We start from the raw sequence: 19594 nt of genomic DNA on the forward strand, positions 1-19594 counted from the left end.
TGTTGCCCAGAATGGAACTTCAAAAGTTGCCGTAATTGAAACGATGTCATCTCATAACACGCTACTTGACGTCCGAATTATCAGAAAATTTCATTAGTCCGACTGTATGATATTTTTTAAAGCGAATTTCTTTTATAGACATAGTATTATTGTTAGACATTTGTTGCTTTTTTGGAATTGGTATTTAGTCTTGCTTTAAAGTATGAAATGATTTTTCTTTTATCTTTTAGTAAAAAATAAAATGTAAAAGTTTTACAAAAGTTATACATTTCTATTTAACGGATAAACTTGTAAGACAACATAAAGTATATACCCAGCATAAGTTTTTTACTGTATATAGAAGTTAATATATAAAGTTGCAAACTTTATATAGTTTATATAGATTTTGATTTATATAGTTAATGATTAACTTAACAAAAATGATGAAAAATAATGATTATATAATGAGTATATAATTAACTTAATCATATATGAATAACAAATAAATATATGAAAAAATAAGCCTGTAATAAGATTATAAAACTCTCCTTATGTATCTTCATAGTAATTTGCTTTTATTTTAGGTGTAAACACCACGAAAATATGGAAAATGGAAAGTAGAAAACTTGAAAAAGGCTGTTGAAGCAATAAAACAAGGAGAAATCAGCTTAAATGAAGGCGCTTATGAATTTTGTATTCCAAAAGCAACTTTGTCAAGGCATATAAATGAAAAAAACAAAGTTGCTGTTGCAAATGTGAAATTTCATGGTCAACTTACCACCTTACCTAATGAAATTGAAACAGAACTAGCTGATCACTGTTTATTATTAGAATCGATGTACTTTGGATTAAGGATTGATGATCTTCGTCGTCTAGCATTTGATATTGCGGAAGCTAACAACATCACACATAATTTTAACAAACCAACACAAATGGCAGGAAAAAAGTGGTATTATGCATTTATGCAAAGGCACCCACAACTGTCGCTTCGTGGGCCTGAATCAGCATCAATTGCACGTGCACAAGGTTTTAATAAAGAGCGAGTGCAATCTTTCTTTAATTTACTTTCAAAGTTATACATGGAAGAAAAGTTAACTCCAGACAGACTTTATAATATGGATGAAACTAGTTTATCAACAGTACAAGATGGTCAGATAAAAATTATTAGTGCAAGGGGCAAAAAACGAGTTGGAATTATGACTAGTAGTGAACGAGGAAATTCAGTAACAGCTGTAGTTTGTGTATCTGCAGCAGGATTTTATGTTCCACCAATGTTAATATATAAACGCAAAAGAATGAAGCCAGAAATAACAAATCGTGCACCTCCAGGAACTGTATTTAGTACTCAAGAGAAAGGATGGATGTCAAATGAAGGTTTTTTAGATTGGCGCAATCATTTTATTAAAGTTGTTAAACCTTCAAAACAATCAAAAGTTTTGTTGATACTTGATGGTCATGTTACACATTCAAAAAATTTGGCAGCGATATATCTAGCACGAAATGCTGGAGTGCGTATGGTATCACTACCTCCCCATACTACACACAGACTGCAACCATTAGACGTTGCGTTCTTTGGACCACTTGGTACATACTATGATGAAGCTATGCGAAAATGGATGCGGTCACATATATCACAACCAGTAACAACTTGGCAAGTTGCAGAATTATTTGGTGACGCATATAGTCAGGCAGCATCATTGAGAATTGCTATGAAAGGATTTCAGGCTAGTGGGTTGTGGCCTTTGGACATAAATGTATTCACTGATTCTGATTTTACAGCCTCTTCATTTACTGATGTTGGTCCTTCAAACAATCTTCAGTCACCTGAAAGTATAGATGGGATGACAAAACTATCTACAGATAAATCAAGTGAAAAAAAATTAAAATGTCATGTTTCAGTTTCAACCACTGATCTCTATAATAACTGGATAGCGCATCTCAAATATCAAAATTCACGCCAAAATCGCCATATTGGAAAGCCCCAGAACAATGAAATCTGATATGTGTGATAAAGCGATAAAGCGATAAGCCGAAAAACAGAACTTAAAGCTTACGGGATTAAAATTTTTGGGGCTTTCCAATATGGCGATTTTGGCGTCAAAAAATAAGAAGTTTTGCTCGGAGTTGCGCTATCCAGTTATTATAGAGATCAGTGGTTTCAACTTTGTCTCTTTTGCCAGTGGTTTGACTTGAAGTAAAAAACAAAAAAAGAAGATCACGAACAACTCAGGCGGCTGATCTTACAAGCTCCCCATATAGACGTGCTCTAGAAATTACACCAAGAAATCAAAAACACACACTAAATCAAATAGCTTCCAAACAAATTAAAAAATCTACAAAAAAAAAGCTCACACTAAATCCAATAACTGCCAAACTATTGCAAAAACCACAGGAAAGCAAAGTAGCACTTGACTCAATCACCATGGACCAAATGAAATTGAGCACATCAAATAAAATCACCATCGCCACCACAGCACACCACATATCACCACTACCATCCCAAGTGCAGAAGCTGCAAGAAAAAAAGACTTATGAATTGCGAAAAAAGGATTAAATATTTGTTGTAATTTTTATTTGTTATTATATCTTTTAAATATCTTTTATTAAAAAGCTAATCAATTAATTTTTCCTTTGAGCCATAAGTTTTATAGCTGTAATTTATTCAAATATTAGAACTGTTCTAATTAAAGAATATATGTGTTCCATTCAAGGAGACCAGTTGCCTTTATTGGAACAAAATGGTGCCTTGAAAAATCAAAGTTTATATCCAATAAGGGTGCGATCAATAGAGTCGAATCATTAATAAAAGCATAGTAGGGTTGTATATCTATATTATTTAATTCATAAATGTTTTCATAGTTAAGCCATCTTTGGTTAATAAATATTTTTTCCTAAAGTGTTCCAATTAAGGCAACTCTCCCCTAATAATTAATTATAATTTACATTTTTTAAGAGTTTGTTAACAAAATCTAAAAAATGTAAATTATAAATAACCAAACTTTACAAAAAAGTCTATAAATTAAATCTATTTAAAACACATCCGGGAGAAATCTAAGATCAATACGGGGAAAAGAAGAAAGCAACCGAAAGATTTTTCGTTTTTTTTAATTGGCCCATATGGTTCTCATGTAAATTCCTCGGCCAAATCCCGAGCGGTTCCCGTTTGACATCCCAGATAGTTCCCGTTTGGGTCCCGTATGGTTGTGCTTGCTGGGATAAGTGCTCAGCAGGCTCGCAAAGTACAATTTCAATTTTATTTTTTGTTTCAGAGATAGATGATTCGTTACTTATACGTACTGTAACAAAAACGCATGAGTTTTTTTCTAGTTTTTTACTTATATACATTTATCGTAGGGATTTATGCAAAGAAAGTTTTTTTTTTCACACAACTTCTAAAGTTAAGATTGTTGGGAAAAGGTTAAACAATCTACAAAACAAGGACTTGGATCAAAAATCCCAGGCATACACATATTCTTTAGACAAGAGAGTGTATTAATTTGGCTAAAGAGTCACAACTAGCAAATATAACTAAAATTAACTAAAAATGTTTAAATCAAAAATATAAATGTTTCATATCTTTAGTCATTACTAATGGTTCGTTGAGTTTTTAAAACTTCAGCTATTTCTGTTGTACTCAAACATTTTGACTAGATAGTCTGTTATGGAACTTATATTTGTGTTTACAGACTTAATTGACTGTTGCTTAGCCAAACACCAACCGTCAAACATTTGCATGGATTGAACATCTCTACCGATTGCACCTAAAGGTGAATCATCAACTATACTTAGACATCTATTGGCTATTAACCTTAATTGAGGCCAGATGTTTTAGTCAAAAGAATTTAACCAATAACAATTTAACATTTTAAAAGTAGAGAAACTTTAAACGAAGTTAATTTTTGAAAAAAAAATTTAATCCAATCTAAGTTTGTTTCAGTGCAGTTAAATTGATTGCAACTTGAAAAACTAAGTTCTTTATTGAGTTCAAGTATTGAAGATTATAAAATAGTAACTAGGACCATAAGAGTAATACAAATAGCATCCGGGACTAAACTGGGTTGGATGAGGGTATCGACTGACAACAACACCAGTGAATATCATATTTTTGTAACAGTGAATATCATGTAACAGTATTAGAAATTGTATAAAAAAAATAATTTTTTTGCACTAAATTGTCAAATTTTGGCAAACTTATGTTATTAAGAATTATTAACGTTAAATTTTTACATAATGTAATTACTTTTAAGTAGATTTATGACTTTTAAGGCAATGAAAATTCCAATTTAAAGCGTTTAAAGAGTTGTACAAAAAAAGTATTCATGACTGTAAACAAAATGAACACCAATTTTGTTAAATAATTCTTTGTCAAGATCTTCAGATTTTTTAGTTGTAAAACATTTTTATTTAAAAATTTACTTTACATCATATTTTAAAAAAGGTTTCAATCATAAAGATTGCATTTTAACTACTAGACTAAATCTCTACTATCTAAAATAAAAAAATGAAGCCAAAAATCCACGTTTTAAAGCAATAAAAGCCATTTGTTAACGGTCTTTTCATTATGGTAGCAGGAATTTTGTAGTTGTAGTCATATGCAGTTACAAAAAGTAGGGGTTCTTATGGTAATTCTGTTTAGACATGCATTTAAGTACTTCATCTCAAGAAGCTATTTTTTATTCCTGTGTAAGTTTGGTGACACAGGGTAAAAGAGGACATCTTTTCTCTCATAACTGCTTAGTGCCTGTGCATTCAACTGCTCTTTTGAAAAACCTTCACAAAGGGTTTTTCAAAAGAACAAATTTTATAAATTGATCTTAAAAAAACGAGTTGTGTATCTTTTTAAAACTTCTAGCTTTGAAGGCTGTGACCACTTCTGATGTATATTACTAAGCTTGTCTAACATCTCAGGTGTTACTCTTTAAAGTAAATAATGATTGTAACTTTAGACTGAAAATCATATCAATTATATCATCAGCAGTTATAAAATTTAACTAAAAACAAAAAATTCCTTAATAGCCAATTGCTTCTGCAGTTTACCAGTGCCATCTGTACACCTACTGAATTATTGGAAACACAAATAAAAAATTAAAACAAACTTTCTCTTTATAATCAATAATTTCAATTGCACAAATGCTTTGCAAGAAGAATAATTAAGAAAAATTTTAAAAATATTTTAGTTTGATGGTTTCGTTGACTGTTAAGATTTTTTTACTTTTGTTTATTCAAGTTACTGTATTAAAAATTTACCCAAATAACCTTTTTTCGTGTATCTCACAAAATGCAGTAGCATTTTCCGGTATTATTTTTAATTTTAATTTGTATGCTGACGTAACATTTTTTGAGCTTCAAAACGTTTATTTCAAAATCAGGATTTAAACCTTGAAGAGAGAAATCATGCAATTGCAAATGAGTTACATTTTTTAGTCTATTGATTTTCTTATTCTAAACTCAATGTGTTTTTTTCCTGACTACATCAAAAGTTTTTGAGTTTCTGTAAAGATTTGTGGACTCAACGTCATGTCGATACATGAATTTTAGTTACTATGGGATTGAAACTAACTTAAAGTTGTAAAATATTGAGCACATAGCTTGTTTCACTTCTAACTTGCCAATTTGGAAACACCATTTAATAACTCTAAAACAGCTTGTACAACTTTAATTTTTGAAGTTAACATTTTTAAGAATAAATTGACGAGTTTTCTCTTTGTAAGAAGCTGATAAAGTTAGCTAGTTCGGAAAAAGTAAGACAACATTTAAAAAATGCTTAATGAAAATTTTAAAATAATTTTTTTCCAAAAAAATTACTTGGTTTTTTTTACTGTTTCTTTAATGCGTAGGTTAATTTTATGTTAGGATTCCAAATTTACAAACTGAATACTTGATTTCAAAGTTACATCTATTTCTGCTTGTAGAATGCCAGAGGTTTATAAAAGATTTATTTTATGTTCTCTTATATTTTAACAAATTCTTAACTTATTTGAGAATATTTTGAAAAGAAATACTTGAATAAAACAGAATTTGATGTTTCAGAGATGCCGAGATTTGTTCCGGAATTGACGATATTTTTTTCGGGTTTCCAGTTTTGACTGTATTTCTTTTTTTTTTTTGTTGTTTCTCTCCGTCCGCTAACAATGTATACAATCATTCTCTAATAAACGGTTCAAAAAATCCTAACAAATAGCTTTTACCCAGAAAATTTTGAATATCCTTTTGTTCCACAAATTTACTTACAGTGTATTTTCCAGTCGATGTTTTTTTTTTTTAATCAAATTTGTAATAAGATTTATAAGTACCTTATAAGTAGTATTTTGCAATATTACCATAGACACTTGCATATTAGCCTTTAATTTTACATAAAAGTTTAAAAGTATATTTAATGTACATTAAAAAGTATACATTTTACGTAATAATATGTATTATTTTTATTAACTACTAGTATTATTGATAGAAAATAATTTAAAGCTGTTCTGTATCCACTAAAGTTCCTATTACTTTACACAAAAATGGTAAGTATTATTTATTTGAATTTGTATTATATCCATATATATATAATCATTAAGTTTTAAACTTTTTATTCAATTCTTAATAACTTTTTAACTGTTATAACCATTTCTTGTTTTTTATTTTGTTACAAAAAAAATTTTTTCTTATAACAACCCTGGTTCTAACCAAAAGAAAATTTGGAGAAAAGCTTGACAAAAGTTAAAGAAGATTTTGATAATATGCAAAAAAAGCCATTTATTTTCAAAGAATAATTAGCAACTTGTGGCCTACAGTTTTTTAAGTCAATAAAGATCTCTGATAAAAATCATTAACTTGTTGCAACATTGCAAAATTGTTCAAAAATCAATAATCTGCACCACTGACAATGGTTCCAATTTCTAAGAATCTTTTCAGCTGTTTAGAGTTAAAAATAAATAGAAAATTACCCATTCTTAAAGTGCCTTAAAAGAGAATGAACATGAAGATAATTATTGTGCATTCACTTTCATTGATAATACTCTTAATGTGTCATGAATAACTTCAGATAAACAAAATTTTAAAGGCTAACTTTCTTATTTACCAAACCATATTTTGTTCACTTCATATTTCATGCTTCAAACTGAAAGTGTAACATGAAACTAAAGTTATTAGCTTCAACATAACAACAGAATCTGCAACAAAAGATTATTTCTAAAAAGGTATTCTGGTATGTTTTGGCTAAATACACAGGAATAAGAAGTAAGCAAAAGAGAAGTTTATGGATCAAATAAAAAAAGTTGATGTTTAATGCTACTGAAATGGAATTTTCAGTTGAAATTTATTTAAAGGAATACAATGCCTTCTTACTGGTTCAATTAGTAGACACTATAGTAAGTTTGTTAGGAGAAAATCAAATGATACACCAAATGGCTCTTTTAATGACTTTCTCATTTATCACTGACCATATAAATGGTGTAAAGATGCACATAAATGCATAATGCATACATACATACATACATACATACATACATACATACATACATACATACATACATACATACATACATACATACATACATACATACATACATACATACATAATACACACATGTATACTTACAAACATACATATATACACATGTATACTTTATCTTATGTGTATGTATGTATGTATGTATGTATGTATGTATGTATGTATGTATGTATGTATGTATGTATGTATACTTTTCATTTAGTTTAATTTTGGTATGTTTGCTAGCAACTTGCCCCATTCATTCAATACCCACTATAGATGTTATTCTGTTGCTATGCTAAGTGGTAACGAGAGAGAAGATGTTGAAAGAGGAGCAAAAAGTAAATCCTAGATTATTAAATATTTGATGATTGAAAGTATTTTAAGAAATTTGCCAATAATTAAAAATTTATATATATTTTTATAAGGTTATAAACAATATACTTTTAATGACTATATATTAATTTTTTTTTTTTTTATTAAAAAATGTTTTCTTATTGGTTTTAGTTATTTTACCACCGACTGCATTAGATATTTTAAGTAAGTATATTTCTCACTTTGTAAGCTCTGCTGTTTATTTTATACAGGAGCTATGGTGTAAGTTCTTATGAAAAATATAAAAGTTAAAATTGTTTTAAAATCCACTTTTTGGGCTCATACATAGCTCGTCTAAACATTGTATACCCTATGTTGTTTAAACTTACTAATCATCAATTAAAGAAATACACACATTGCGGTGTCCTCGAGTTTGTGGCAGATGAAGGAAAGGCGTATATTCCTCATTGGGTATGTAAACTTTTTTTCTGAACGTTTTTTCTGAACGACTTGTTAATAAAAACAAACATCACATGCTACTTAATAAATATAGAGATAGGTGGTTTAAATTAGTATAGCTGGTTTAAATTAGTATAGCTAAATGATTATTTTTTTCTTGGAGTTTTATAGTAGGAGTTAAACAGATGCCATAAGAAGTATGTTTTATGATAACTACTTATACATTTTAAAGTATTTTCAATGATTTTTAATATTTATTAAGTTTTAATAACTGTTAACATTCTGTTATTTGGGCTCAAACAATTAAAGACTTATAGATTATCAATTTGATGACTCACAACAAATCTTGATAATGCATATAAGCACATGTACTGATTGCCTCTACTTTCTCATATATATTTTGAACATAATGCATCTTAAAGTAAAAACAAAAATAAAAAAACTCCTAATATAGTTAAATTAATGCTGGATTTTAGAAAATGTACCTTGAAATTTTTTGAAAAGTTTTGCTCTTTGTTTTGTTAGATGATGCAAAGCCTTTATTTAAATGAAGGTGATATGGTAAACATTCAGAGTGCTACATTGCCAGTTGCAACCTTTGCAAAATTTCAACCTCAAACTGTGGATTTCCTTGATATAACTGACCCTAAAGCTGTGTATTGTTTTTTTTCTTTTCTTTCTATACTGACTGTAAACTGCTGTTTTGGTTTTGTTTGCTTGTTTGTTTTTTTCTGTTCTTTTTTTATTTACAGTTTTTTGTTTCTGATTGAATCTTTTCTTATTTTATCATTTTCTAATATTATTGTTGAAAATTAAATTTCTCTTTGTATTATTTGTATAGGTTAGAAAAAGTATTGCGTTCATTTGCATGTTTGACTAAAGGAGATTTGATTGCAATAAAATATAACGACAAGGTAGCTTCAATCTCTTTAACATGATCTTTTAAAATTAATCATTACAGCTGTATATATTATTACTTAGATAAGTATTAAAAGTCATTATTTCAACCATTTTGTCCATTTTGATACATAACATTTAAAATAATGATGGTTCTACTGGGGGTATGTTATAAGATTTTAAATACTGCAGGTTTTTATTTCCTAAAGTCATTATGTTATAGGTGTTATGTATACAATATACCTTATAAGCTTCTTAAATATTGAAGTTGATGTTTAAAAAAATTCATCAAACGTAAGCATTATGTATCACTTTGTCCAGTGTTATCTTGTCCAGTGTTGTATGTAGCATCTTGATATATTTACTGTATGTTTAGTTTTTTTTAATTTGTGTTATATTTACATTTTGCTACTTTTGTATATTTTTTTAAAAGTAAAAAAAAAAGAAGATAAATTCCCACTTGAAACACCTGGTTAATCAAAATTTGTTGAAGTACAAAAATCTAATTTTTTCATTGCATAATTTCTTTTTCTAGTAACAATTATAAACAAGATGCCATTAATATTGGTAATAAATACAATAAAATTGAAACAAGGATAACTGGATGAGATTATCATATTTAGAGATGTTCAGTTCGGTTAAATATTCAAGTAGAGTAAAATTCAGAAATATTATGTGTTAATAGTTTATTTCTTAACTTTCTAAAAATATATTTGTGTATCATAGGTTTATGAGTTAATGGTTCTTGAAACTAAACCACAAGATGCAGTTTCTATTATTGAGTGTGACATGCAGGTTATAATTCTCAATTACTTTGTAAAAGTATTTTTTTTTTTTTTAAAGTGGATTTTATTTCAAAACATATTGTTCTTCTAATGTTAAGGTTGAATTTGCACCTCCAGTTGGTTACATTGCTCCGAAAAGAGAACCAGAAAAAAAAAAGTCAGAAGAAGAAGAAGAAGAAGTTAGTTGTTTTTTTTATCATATTTCAGTATTTGGAATGTTTTGCTTGCAAAAAGAACGTAAAGTTATGAAAATTTTCTCCCGTTTATTTATTCCTCATATTTTTTATATTTATCAAAGTTTTTAAAATGATTTTAAATGTTTTTGAACAGATTTCTTTTGATGGTATTCCAGAAGAATACATAGACAGAGGAAAAGAAAAGGTTTGTTACCATTTTTTCTTGAAATTGATTATTGAAATAATGTAAAGTGCATAAATTTTAAAGATTTGAATAAAACCCATGCAACTTTTTAAAATTTTTAAATTGATAAAAGTTTAAGATTTTTCACGATTTTTTTTACAATTGTTAAATTATTTTTAGCTTTTTCCTGGAACAGGAGTTCCTTTACATGGTAAAAAGAAAAAATCAAAAGACACTGTAGATAGTGACTCCCCTGTCAAGCCAACCATCATCAAAAGGTTTTATAAAGAAGTTACCTGCTTTAATATCAGTTGTTTATGGTTTCATTAAAGTATTTTTTATTGCAGGACATGTGAATGAAATTAAACTGAATGATTGTATTTTAGGGGTATTCCAGATCTGAAATATAAAATTGGAACATTACTGTTTAAAAGAAAGTTGATTCATTCTTCTACAGAGCAACCAGAAGTAGATTTGTTGACATTTATTTAAAAAATAATATTTTATTATTACTATTTATGTTGTTGCTTATAATATTATTATTTACATTAATATTGTTTATATTTGTATAATTATGTATATTATTCTTGTTAATGTTATTATCTATATTATCATTATTTATATTATTATTATTATTAAAAATCAAATTCCTGATTGTCAGAGAAATTACAATAAATTTTTTCCAAATTAAAGAAGCTTATTTTTAGAAATAGTTTTCTTGATAAAATACAGATTGTCATTTACTTCTTTCAATGTTGTTTGTTGCACTTAGATAAATTCTGGTCCGGTTTTTCGAGCATTTGAAGGCGAAGGTGTATCTCTGCGGAAGAAAAAGTTCCACTGATCCGATGATCTTAAATGATAATTACAGATTAGACTTATTTATATACTATATCTATTTGTATATTAATAGTTATTCTAGTGTTTTCACTGTTCTTTATTTTGAATTTTTGCTCACTTCTAGTGTATTAATGATTTCTCGTTAATTACAAATTTATTGCCTGCTTCAATTTGACTTTTCTTATTTCTTATGAAAATTTCTTCATTTTATAGCAGCAATTTTATTTTTGAAATGTTGTTTTTTACTCTTCAGTTTTAAATATTTATGAATATTTTAAAAATGTTTATTGATGTTTCATAGTTACCTTGTGTGCTAATAGTAATACTCATTGGATATTGCTAGCTTTTTCTATGTTAATTGGTCGGTTTTTAGAAGCGATGTTTCGTGTATTATGAAGTTAGTTTTAACATTGAATTTTAATTTATCATTTTTGAAGAGTGTTTACAAAAACTTTCCGTTTAGATTACTTATATTGGTTACTTTTAAAATGCTGTACAAACTTTTGAGCCAGCAAACCTTTGGATAAATTGCTGCACTGCCACAATGGATAAAAATCATAAAACATTTTTGCTGAAATATCGTTTAGAATTTACTAAAGATCTGGAAGCGAATGATATAACAGGCTTTTTGTACCAAGAGCAGGTCATAACGGAAAATGATAAAGATATAATAGAGAGCAAGAAGACTCGACGAGATAGAGTTGAATTTTTAATGGACTTACTTCCGAGGAAAGGCCCGAAAGCCTTGGGAAAATTTCATGATATCTTAGATTTATTCCCATCTTACAAACATTTGGCTTTATTAATAACCAAACACACTAATTTAAGACGTGGTATTTCACTCTTTTTCTTATTCCTAAACACGATGATCGAATTTGATGGTTCCGTTTATTGCTTTGCGGAATAAACCATTTTTAATACATTACACTAATTCTTGAACAATTTTTAAATTTTTTTAACTTCTTTTTTTATTTAATTACTTTTATTATTGTCATTTTTTAAAGGTCAGGCTGGTCTTGATATTGTTGACGGTGAAGAACTTACAGTACGTCCACGAAGTTCGTCCAAACTTATGCCAACTATGTTGGATTCTTATCCTATGACATCCCCCTGTCGGGGATGGTGCTTTATACTAAATAATGTTGACTTTGCATTCATGTCTACCAGAACTGGTTCTGATACAGATACGAAAAATTTGAAATTGTTATTTGAAAAACTTGGGTTTAGAATATGGGTAGTTAATAACGCTGACGCAGCAAGTATTAGTGAAAAGTTTAGTGAGTTGGCAAAAAAACGTGACCACGGGTGTTGTTTAATAGTGTGCTTATTAAGCCATGGTTCGGTAGGCAAAATATATGGTACAGATGGTGAACTCGTGGCGATATCTGAATTACTTGAAATTATTAGTAAAGGAACAGAGGAGCTGAAAAAGATACCAAAAATATATTTTATACAAGCATGTCGGACTGTTGAAAAGTTAGATAATAATGATTCTAGAGGACCAACCAAGCAAATCACTGAAGTTGTTTCAACGCGATCAGATATATCCTCAGATCGAAATCAAGAAGCGCCGAAAAAGTCACCGTGCGAAGCTCTAACATCATTCATAAACGAACACGAGAAGCCCATAGAGAGTGACATTTTGTTAGGCTATTCGACTTTTCCGGGAGAGGTCTCGTGGAGACATACACAAAACGGCTCCTATTTTATTGATAGTGTTGTAAACGTCTTTAGCAATTACGCAGCGACCGAAGATGTTGCCAGTATGATGATTAAAGTGAATCAACTTGTCAAAGAAAAACTTTCTGAAAACGGAGAGTTTCAAATTCCTGCTCCTGTGATCACCCTGACGAAACAATTATATTTATTTCCGATTTAACATGTTTAACACTTGGATCTTTGTATTTTTAGTCGAACATCTATTGATCTGTATCTAATTTGACTTTAGAAATTTTTTTACATTAATGTGTTAATGATTTATGTTAATTGGTCCTTCACATTTCATATGGAATATCTTTATGATTTTAACCAAGGTTTGTCCACTTAACGTAACTTATAAAAAAGCATAAAGTTATTTATACCAGTTCATGAATTATTTCCTCTACATTTGCCTTCTTTATACAGTTGCCCCATTTTATTTAGACGTACGTATGTATTCACAAAACATTTAACAGTTTTTTTCAAGTAAATTTTAAAATGATCATTTTTTTAGGCTGATGACCAAAACTTGTCTAATAAACTACAGAATGGTGTATAGCTTTTTCAAAATTTATGAATATAAATTATAATATATTAATAATGATTATATTATGTAATCAAAATCACTCAAATAATTTCCCTTACCACTTTTGAACTCGTGGCAAAATTATCTTTCAATATTAGAGTTTTTCATTACATGAAGTTCTCTCATTTTCTTTTCCAAAAATCTTATTTTAAAAATCTTCCTCATAAAAACTCTTTTTTTGGTCTTCTTCCTAAAATCTTTTCCAAAGTTTACTTTTTCTCTTAAAAAATTTTTCACTCGAAGAAACTTTTCTCATAAAAATCTTCCCGTTAAATTCTCCTAAAATTATTTTCTCATGAACACAAAATTCTCCTACAAAATTTTTGAGATCTTGCAGACGCGAAAAATCCGAGAAAACCCTTTGGTGGGTTGATATGGCAGATCCAATGAACCAATGTCAGTTTAAATAAGTGTTTACAAATAAATGATGCATTTCTTTGTAAACGCATATTTTAATGTCCGATTATAACAAAGCGTCTTAACTAATAGCAGCAATTTAGTTAAGAGGCTCTCATGTTTTCAGCATCGATATTTTTTGAAATAATCTAAGTTTTTTTTTTTTTCATTGTATGCTAGCTATAGAGTTGGATGTTTGGTTCAACGTTTTTCCGAGGTTGAGAGAAAATTTATCTAATCTTATATTTATTTGACTCAAATTTATGCAAATATACATTAAAAATAGAAAAATAAAAAAGTATTTGAAGCATTTAAAGTGCTTTGAAGATCGCGATTTTTTGTTATGATCGCTGTTATCTTTTCTAACTAGGGACCATATATAGTCTCCTATCATAGCATTATGGTACTGACCTTGGTATTTTTTAAAAAATGCAGTTTCAAAGACATACCGCAACCCATGTTCTTGTAGCTTGTAATTATATTGCCACAGTACTTTTTTAGTCCAGATCCATATGATTGCCTAAAAAGCCTTGTATTATCCCTCGCAGTTGCGGATTATGCATCCCTTTCAACTTCGCTTATTTTTCTTTTAAGATTTTCTAATTTCAAAATCACCTTAACTTGCGGTCCAATAAATTTATAAATTAAAAAGTTCTAAAAAACAATCTGACACAGGAAAGTGAAAAACTTTAGATAAATAAAAAAGATTTACATATAAAAAGGTTACTCAAAATGCAGAAACCTAAAATCGAAACAAGAAGTATTTTTGGAATCAGCACAACAAGATTATTAAAAAAAATAGTGAAAAAATCATGATAAACGTAAAGTATTGAAAATTTTGTTGCTCTGTTATTGTTGAGTATTTAAATGCCACAAGTTGAGTTGGTAAACCAAGTTGTGGCATTTAAATACTCAATGATAATAAAGTAGTGAATTAAACTGTAAAAATGGGTAGAAAAAAAATTACATCAGATAAAACGAAGTGGTAAATTGATGGTTTACTAAAAAAGAATAACATGTTTAACAAGGTGATAGCAAAAAAAAAAAAAAAGTCGATTTATCATGATAAATGCATGAGAACAAAAAATGTTAAATATGAGTCAACAAACACTGAGTAATTCATCAAGGTCCGACAGGCCAGAGAAGTTGAACTATTGAGATGTCAACTGCATTTACAATTAGCTAAGAGCTAATCCTAGGCTGATTAATGCTCGTTTTGCTGAATGGTTCAACGAGAAAGTACTTGGTGTTGTGCATATGCAAAGGGAAAAATGAAAGAAATGAACGGCTGAAAGATGAGAAGTATCTTACAATATTTTGTGTACCAAGTATCCAGGAAGGTGGAGGATCTGCTAGAATCTGGGGATATATTTCACTTCAAGGTACCAGATGCAGCAACATTTACACTATGATTGAATCAATTAATCCATCGACAAAAAAAAACAATGAAAAACGCACTTTTACGATCAGTGACCCTTTTCGATAGCCAAACCTGAAAATTAAACCGAGACGAAGCAACTGCTCATACTGCAAAATCGATTTTTCATTTGTTTATTGAAAACAATGTAACAGCCATTCCACCTGATACCAATCATATTGAAAATACTTGCTCGTGTATGGGCAGAAAAATGTTAACCACACATATCACATCACTTCAGAACTTAAAGGAAAAGCTGTAAAAATGCAAATGAATTCCCACTGTTGTCAACAATTTTAAATTCATTCGCGTGTGTGACCTTTTTGTCTTCAAAAGTAGACTACAGTAACTATAAAGAGAGTGCCGAACTAAGAGTCTAATGGTAAAGGAATTTATCGATATGTAAATTTTTAAAACTACGTTGAGCTTATGTTTTTAACTAAAAACCAAGTCATTTACTTCATATTACGCTTCAAATACAAAGAGTTTGTTAAGGCATTTCATCAATTTTAAAAGGGTTGACTATCAAACGAGAAATCAATTTATCCATATTGGTGTTGCTGTGTCACCTGTTAATTTAACTTTTTGATTATTATTAAAAAGATTATATAAAAAATATAGTTATATAAAATACTTATTAGTTGCTTAGTGATTGATCAGTTTGCGTAGCAGCAACATAAGCTACCATTTTGATTAAATGATTTTTTTATATTGTTACCTTTGAGAAGGTCAGAACCTCTGATATTGCATAATATATTCTAAAATCGTATAATTTATTATAAAATCATATAAATTATTCTAAAATCTTATAGTTGATTCCAACATATCGTATAATTTATTGTAACATATCGTATAATATATTCTAATATCATATAATATATGCAATAAACATCGTATAATACAAAAAATTTTATAAAGTTTTAAATATGAAACAATGTTAATTCCGACAAAAACTCAAGACATTTGACATGAGATCCTTAATATATTTGATAAAAATTTTCAAACCCCCAAAAAATTATTATTATTATTATTATTATTATTATTATTATTATTATTATTATTATTATTATCATTATTATTATTATCATTATTATTACTATTATTAATGTTATTATTATTATTATTATTATTATTATTATTATTATTATTATTATTATTATTATTATTATTATTATTATTATTATTATTATATTATTATTATTGTATATATGAGTTCTAAATAAATATACTATTTATGGTGGTTTACGCGCCAGACATGATTCAAAAAATACTTTCATTCAAAGCACTTGTGAGGATTGTTTTATTGCTTGAAATAACGAAGACATTATAGTCTCTTCAAATTATATTATTAGGGAGACTCTATATGCAGTCTCCAAATAGAGTCTATTTACAAAGTGCAAATGAATACCGACATATAATTTGCTTTTATTTGCGAAATTCTTAAAATGCTATCAATCACACAGCTATTGATGCAATTTCTAAAGCTAAGTAATTTTAAGAGGTGAAATAGACAAAAATTTAGTTTTGCAAGTATTTTTCAAATGTGCGTCAAAAATTTAGAAACACTAACTTTTTAAACTAGCGTTGCTAAATTGATACATATAAAATCAAAAATGCGTTGCTATATTCTTCACACATACAAAATCAAAAATGCGTTGCTATATTCTTCACACATACAAAATCAAAAGTGAGTTCTATAAAACAAAAATACGGCTGTTTGACTTTTACAACAGCTTCCACTCCCTTTAGAGCTGCTATTGTCTTTCACTTTTCACTACTTGCTCACGATAAAAGCAATGTTTCAAAAGCACAAATTCTATAATATTCTAAAGAACATTTTCTCGTGGGTGTCTTAGAGAAAAACTTCAGACGTAGAAATACGTCTAAGTTATTGTTTAGCCGAGACCTTTTTGTTGTTGCATGGATCAGCTTTTAAAAGCGATAATGATATCTTATAGACTTTATTGATTGACAATTCACAAAAGATTCCTCAAAAATGTATTATGCAAAAAAAAAAAAAAAAAAGGTTAACTTTATAACAAAAAAACTTTTTAAAGAAAATTTCGCAATAAGAAAAACAATTTCATTTTCAACGCCGCCTGCCCATCAAGTTTTATGTGATAGACTTTCTTCTTCCGTTCAAATATAACCAACCGAAATATTAGTTTAAACGTAATACAATAAATATGATTTGAGGAATGGTTTTTTAGTAAATTGAGGCAAATAATTTCATAAAAAGAAAAGAAGAAATATTTTTTTAATTTTTAAAAATTTATTTAAATAACAAATAATATCAGCAATTACAACATAACACAACAGAATAGATTTTCTTGCTTTTCTGAGACTTTTGTATGTCTTTAATCTTAAAAAGTCTTGTTTTTCTACTATTGGTGGATTTCATCTTATCTGATGGATTCTTTTTAAAAAAGACTATTAGACTTGAACCGTCTAAAGCTATCATTGAAACGAGAAGCTCAAAGATTCAGTGCGCATTGAAATGCTCCCAGATTAACGAATGTACATGTTTTAAACACGATGAAGATTCATGCTTCATGTATGACGGAGATGTATGCTCCATAAATAGAAAGCCTACTTCTTCCGCTGGATTATTGGTGGATAACGTGTATATGAGAAAAGAAAGTGTTATACAGGTGACAAATTTTGTTGACTCGTCTTCTATGAAAATTAGTTTCTTAAGGTTTTGATAGTATGCTTTTTTTTTAAACCCCTTTGGTGTGCAAAAATATTGTAACTAATCAAAAAGGGGAAATAAAAGTAAAGAAATGTTTAATTTGTTTGGTGTTATATCATGATACTATGACGCTTATATTTAGAAGGTGGATGTCAAACGTCATGAGCACTTTTTTATGAAATCAGTATGCCAGTGTAAAGAAAGGGGAGAGGAATGCAAATACTTTGGAAGTTGTCCAAGCTTTAATTGGTTGACTATTGAAAAACCCTGGGCGTACGGTAAACTTTCATCAGAAATTAGTCTTTCGGAGAATTTTCTCGCTTTTACAATATGCATGTGGGTTTTTTATCGAGATTCGACATCGGATAATGAAATCAGCTATCTGATTAGCTACTCTGAACGAGCAGATGAGAGTTGTCATGAAATCGCATTCTATTGTATTTCAAATAAAAACATAACGCAGTTGTATATTGCCATTTCTGGTAACGTGATAGATACAAACTTCAGTCTTCGCAAAAATCGTTATTATCATATTTGTGCCATTTGGAGATCGGTTGACGGAACTATGGCTATATTTGTAAACGGTAAAAGAAAATATCATTCATCACGTGTAAATGAAGGTTAGATTTTTTTGTCAAACCTTTTACTAATTCTAAATTCTAAACAAGGTAAATTTTACGTTAACCTTTCACTTTTTCTTATACGTAGGTGGCTCGATAAGTAAGAATGGTAAATTACGTTTCGGCTACGGAATGCTACCCATCTCACAACAGTCATATTTAGGATGTACGGCGGCAGGCCATTCGACTGGTTTTGAAGGAAAAATCTCACAAGTTTATTTTGGCTTAAAAGACCTTAAAGAAGAAGATATTTATAGCCACCTATTTTATAAATGTCAAGAAGCCTCGATCACTGAAAAAAACATAATTAGCTGGGACGAAACTCAAATACTGCTTCTTGGGTCTTCAAAATGGAGTAAAACTTGCGCCTAAGAGTTTGTAATTTTTGCTATTATTATTATTATTATTATTATTATTATTATTACTATTATTATCATTATTATTATTATCATTATTATTATTATTATTATCATTATTATTATTATTATTATTATTATTATTATTATTATTATTATTATTATTAGTAGTAGTAGTAGTAGTAGTAGTAGTATTCTTGCACTTAACAATTTCTATTTCTCGTTTAATAAACATTGGTTGTGGGTATTTATCACAGAAATTTCTTTTCATCTACTCATGATAATGATACTAAAAACCTTATTAAGTTTTTTATTTTCTTGCTTAACCTCAAGTTCATAAACAATTTTAGACAAAATTATCTTCTCCTCTACCTTTACACTCCAGCTGAGCTTTCAGTAAATAATAATGAGTAACTTGACTAAGTAAGACTAAGTAAGAAAAGTAAGTAGCATAACGTTCAAACTGAGAAAAAACTGGAGGAAAAAAGAGAAGATTGCTGTTTAAACCCTCATTGTGGGTAACAAACAGTTTTTCTCGCTAGAAATACTGTTCAGTGGCGGCACCACGAACTTTGATAGCATATACTGTTATCTATATTAACTTTGGGGCCCAATGGCCCTTTTTTTGGTAATTGTCGAATTTTAGGCCGGTAAAAGACTAAAGATTTTATTGTATATGAGAATCGTTACATTCCGGTATCTAATATCATTCATTTTTAC

At 28.7% G+C, this 19594-nt stretch overlaps 5 protein-coding genes across 7 annotated transcripts in view; 4 read left to right on the forward strand and 1 right to left on the reverse strand.

Moving 5' to 3' along the window:
- LOC149886308 (uncharacterized) lies at nucleotides 1–2325 on the forward strand. Of its 2 annotated transcripts, XM_090094068.1 has the most exons (3): nucleotides 1–200; nucleotides 564–1877; nucleotides 2133–2325. In XM_090094068.1, exons 2-3 carry the CDS (start codon nucleotides 816–818, stop codon nucleotides 2175–2177), a joined length of 1107 nt encoding a protein of 368 aa, XP_089950194.1. In that variant the 5' UTR covers nucleotides 1–200; nucleotides 564–815; the 3' UTR covers nucleotides 2178–2325. The 2 variants fall into 2 exon arrangements, with proteins under 2 accessions (XP_089950194.1, XP_089950193.1); XM_090094067.1 differs by lacking the exon at nucleotides 2133–2325 and having other exon boundaries at nucleotides 564–2072.
- LOC145184021 (MFS-type transporter SLC18B1-like) overlaps nucleotides 971–19594 on the reverse strand; it is a 41207-nt gene continuing 22583 nt past the window's right edge. Inside the window, exons 17-18 of the transcript XR_016454509.1 lie at nucleotides 2332–2491; nucleotides 971–1803 (exon numbers count right to left, since the gene is read on the reverse strand). The gene's annotated coding sequence lies outside the window, so the exon portion shown is untranslated. The remainder of the gene's footprint in view (nucleotides 1804–2331; nucleotides 2492–19594) is intronic.
- LOC145201312 (ubiquitin recognition factor in ER-associated degradation protein 1-like) lies at nucleotides 6405–11279 on the forward strand. Of its 2 annotated transcripts, none has more exons than XM_090093638.1 (12): nucleotides 6405–6485; nucleotides 7677–7794; nucleotides 7961–7993; nucleotides 8118–8239; nucleotides 8753–8883; nucleotides 9069–9141; nucleotides 9851–9919; nucleotides 10008–10088; nucleotides 10240–10290; nucleotides 10450–10547; nucleotides 10656–10737; nucleotides 11042–11279. In XM_090093638.1, exons 1-12 carry the CDS (start codon nucleotides 6483–6485, stop codon nucleotides 11111–11113), a joined length of 933 nt encoding a protein of 310 aa, XP_089949764.1. In that variant the 5' UTR covers nucleotides 6405–6482; the 3' UTR covers nucleotides 11114–11279. The 2 variants fall into 2 exon arrangements, with proteins under 2 accessions (XP_089949764.1, XP_089949765.1); XM_090093639.1 differs by having other exon boundaries at nucleotides 10008–10085.
- LOC145201311 (caspase-2-like) lies at nucleotides 11437–13074 on the forward strand. The gene is made up of 2 exons (XM_080074680.2): nucleotides 11437–11942; nucleotides 12114–13074. Exons 1-2 carry the CDS (start codon nucleotides 11654–11656, stop codon nucleotides 12986–12988), a joined length of 1164 nt encoding a protein of 387 aa, XP_079930806.2. The 5' UTR covers nucleotides 11437–11653; the 3' UTR covers nucleotides 12989–13074.
- Nucleotides 17330–19164, forward strand: LOC149886309 (uncharacterized). The gene is made up of 3 exons (XM_090093475.1): nucleotides 17330–17857; nucleotides 18041–18518; nucleotides 18607–19164. The coding sequence occupies exons 1-3, from the start codon at nucleotides 17558–17560 to the stop codon at nucleotides 18888–18890; spliced, it is 1062 nt and encodes a 353-aa protein (XP_089949601.1). The 5' UTR covers nucleotides 17330–17557; the 3' UTR covers nucleotides 18891–19164.

Source organism: Hydra viridissima, unplaced genomic scaffold (assembly GCF_058129835.1).
Source record: "Hydra viridissima isolate aposymbiotic clone 2 unplaced genomic scaffold, HvirCarnegie_v1 scaffold_7, whole genome shotgun sequence".
NCBI classification, from domain to species: domain Eukaryota; kingdom Metazoa; phylum Cnidaria; class Hydrozoa; order Anthoathecata; family Hydridae; genus Hydra; species Hydra viridissima.

Bases quoted from the DNA above. Each gene is read 5' to 3' on its own strand.
- LOC149886308 (XM_090094067.1), top strand. From the start codon at position 816: ATGTACTTTGGATTAAGGATTGATGATCTTCGTCGTCTAGCATTTGAT.
- LOC145201312 (XM_090093638.1), top strand. The intron at 10,089-10,239 runs GTTAGTTGTTTT...GTTTTTGAACAG, and splicing joins CAGAAGAAGAAGAAGAAGAA to ATTTCTTTTGATGGTATTCC. The intron at 10,738-11,041 runs GTAGATTTGTTG...TGTTGCACTTAG, and splicing joins CTTCTACAGAGCAACCAGAA to ATAAATTCTGGTCCGGTTTT.
- LOC145201311 (XM_080074680.2), top strand. From the start codon at position 11,654: ATGGATAAAAATCATAAAACATTTTTGCTGAAATATCGTTTAGAATTT. The intron at 11,943-12,113 runs GTATTTCACTCT...CATTTTTTAAAG, and splicing joins ACACACTAATTTAAGACGTG to GTCAGGCTGGTCTTGATATT.
- LOC149886309 (XM_090093475.1), top strand. From the start codon at position 17,558: ATGTCTTTAATCTTAAAAAGTCTTGTTTTTCTACTATTGGTGGATTTC. The intron at 17,858-18,040 runs GTGACAAATTTT...GCTTATATTTAG, and splicing joins GAAAAGAAAGTGTTATACAG to AAGGTGGATGTCAAACGTCA. The intron at 18,519-18,606 runs GTTAGATTTTTT...TCTTATACGTAG, and splicing joins TTCATCACGTGTAAATGAAG to GTGGCTCGATAAGTAAGAAT.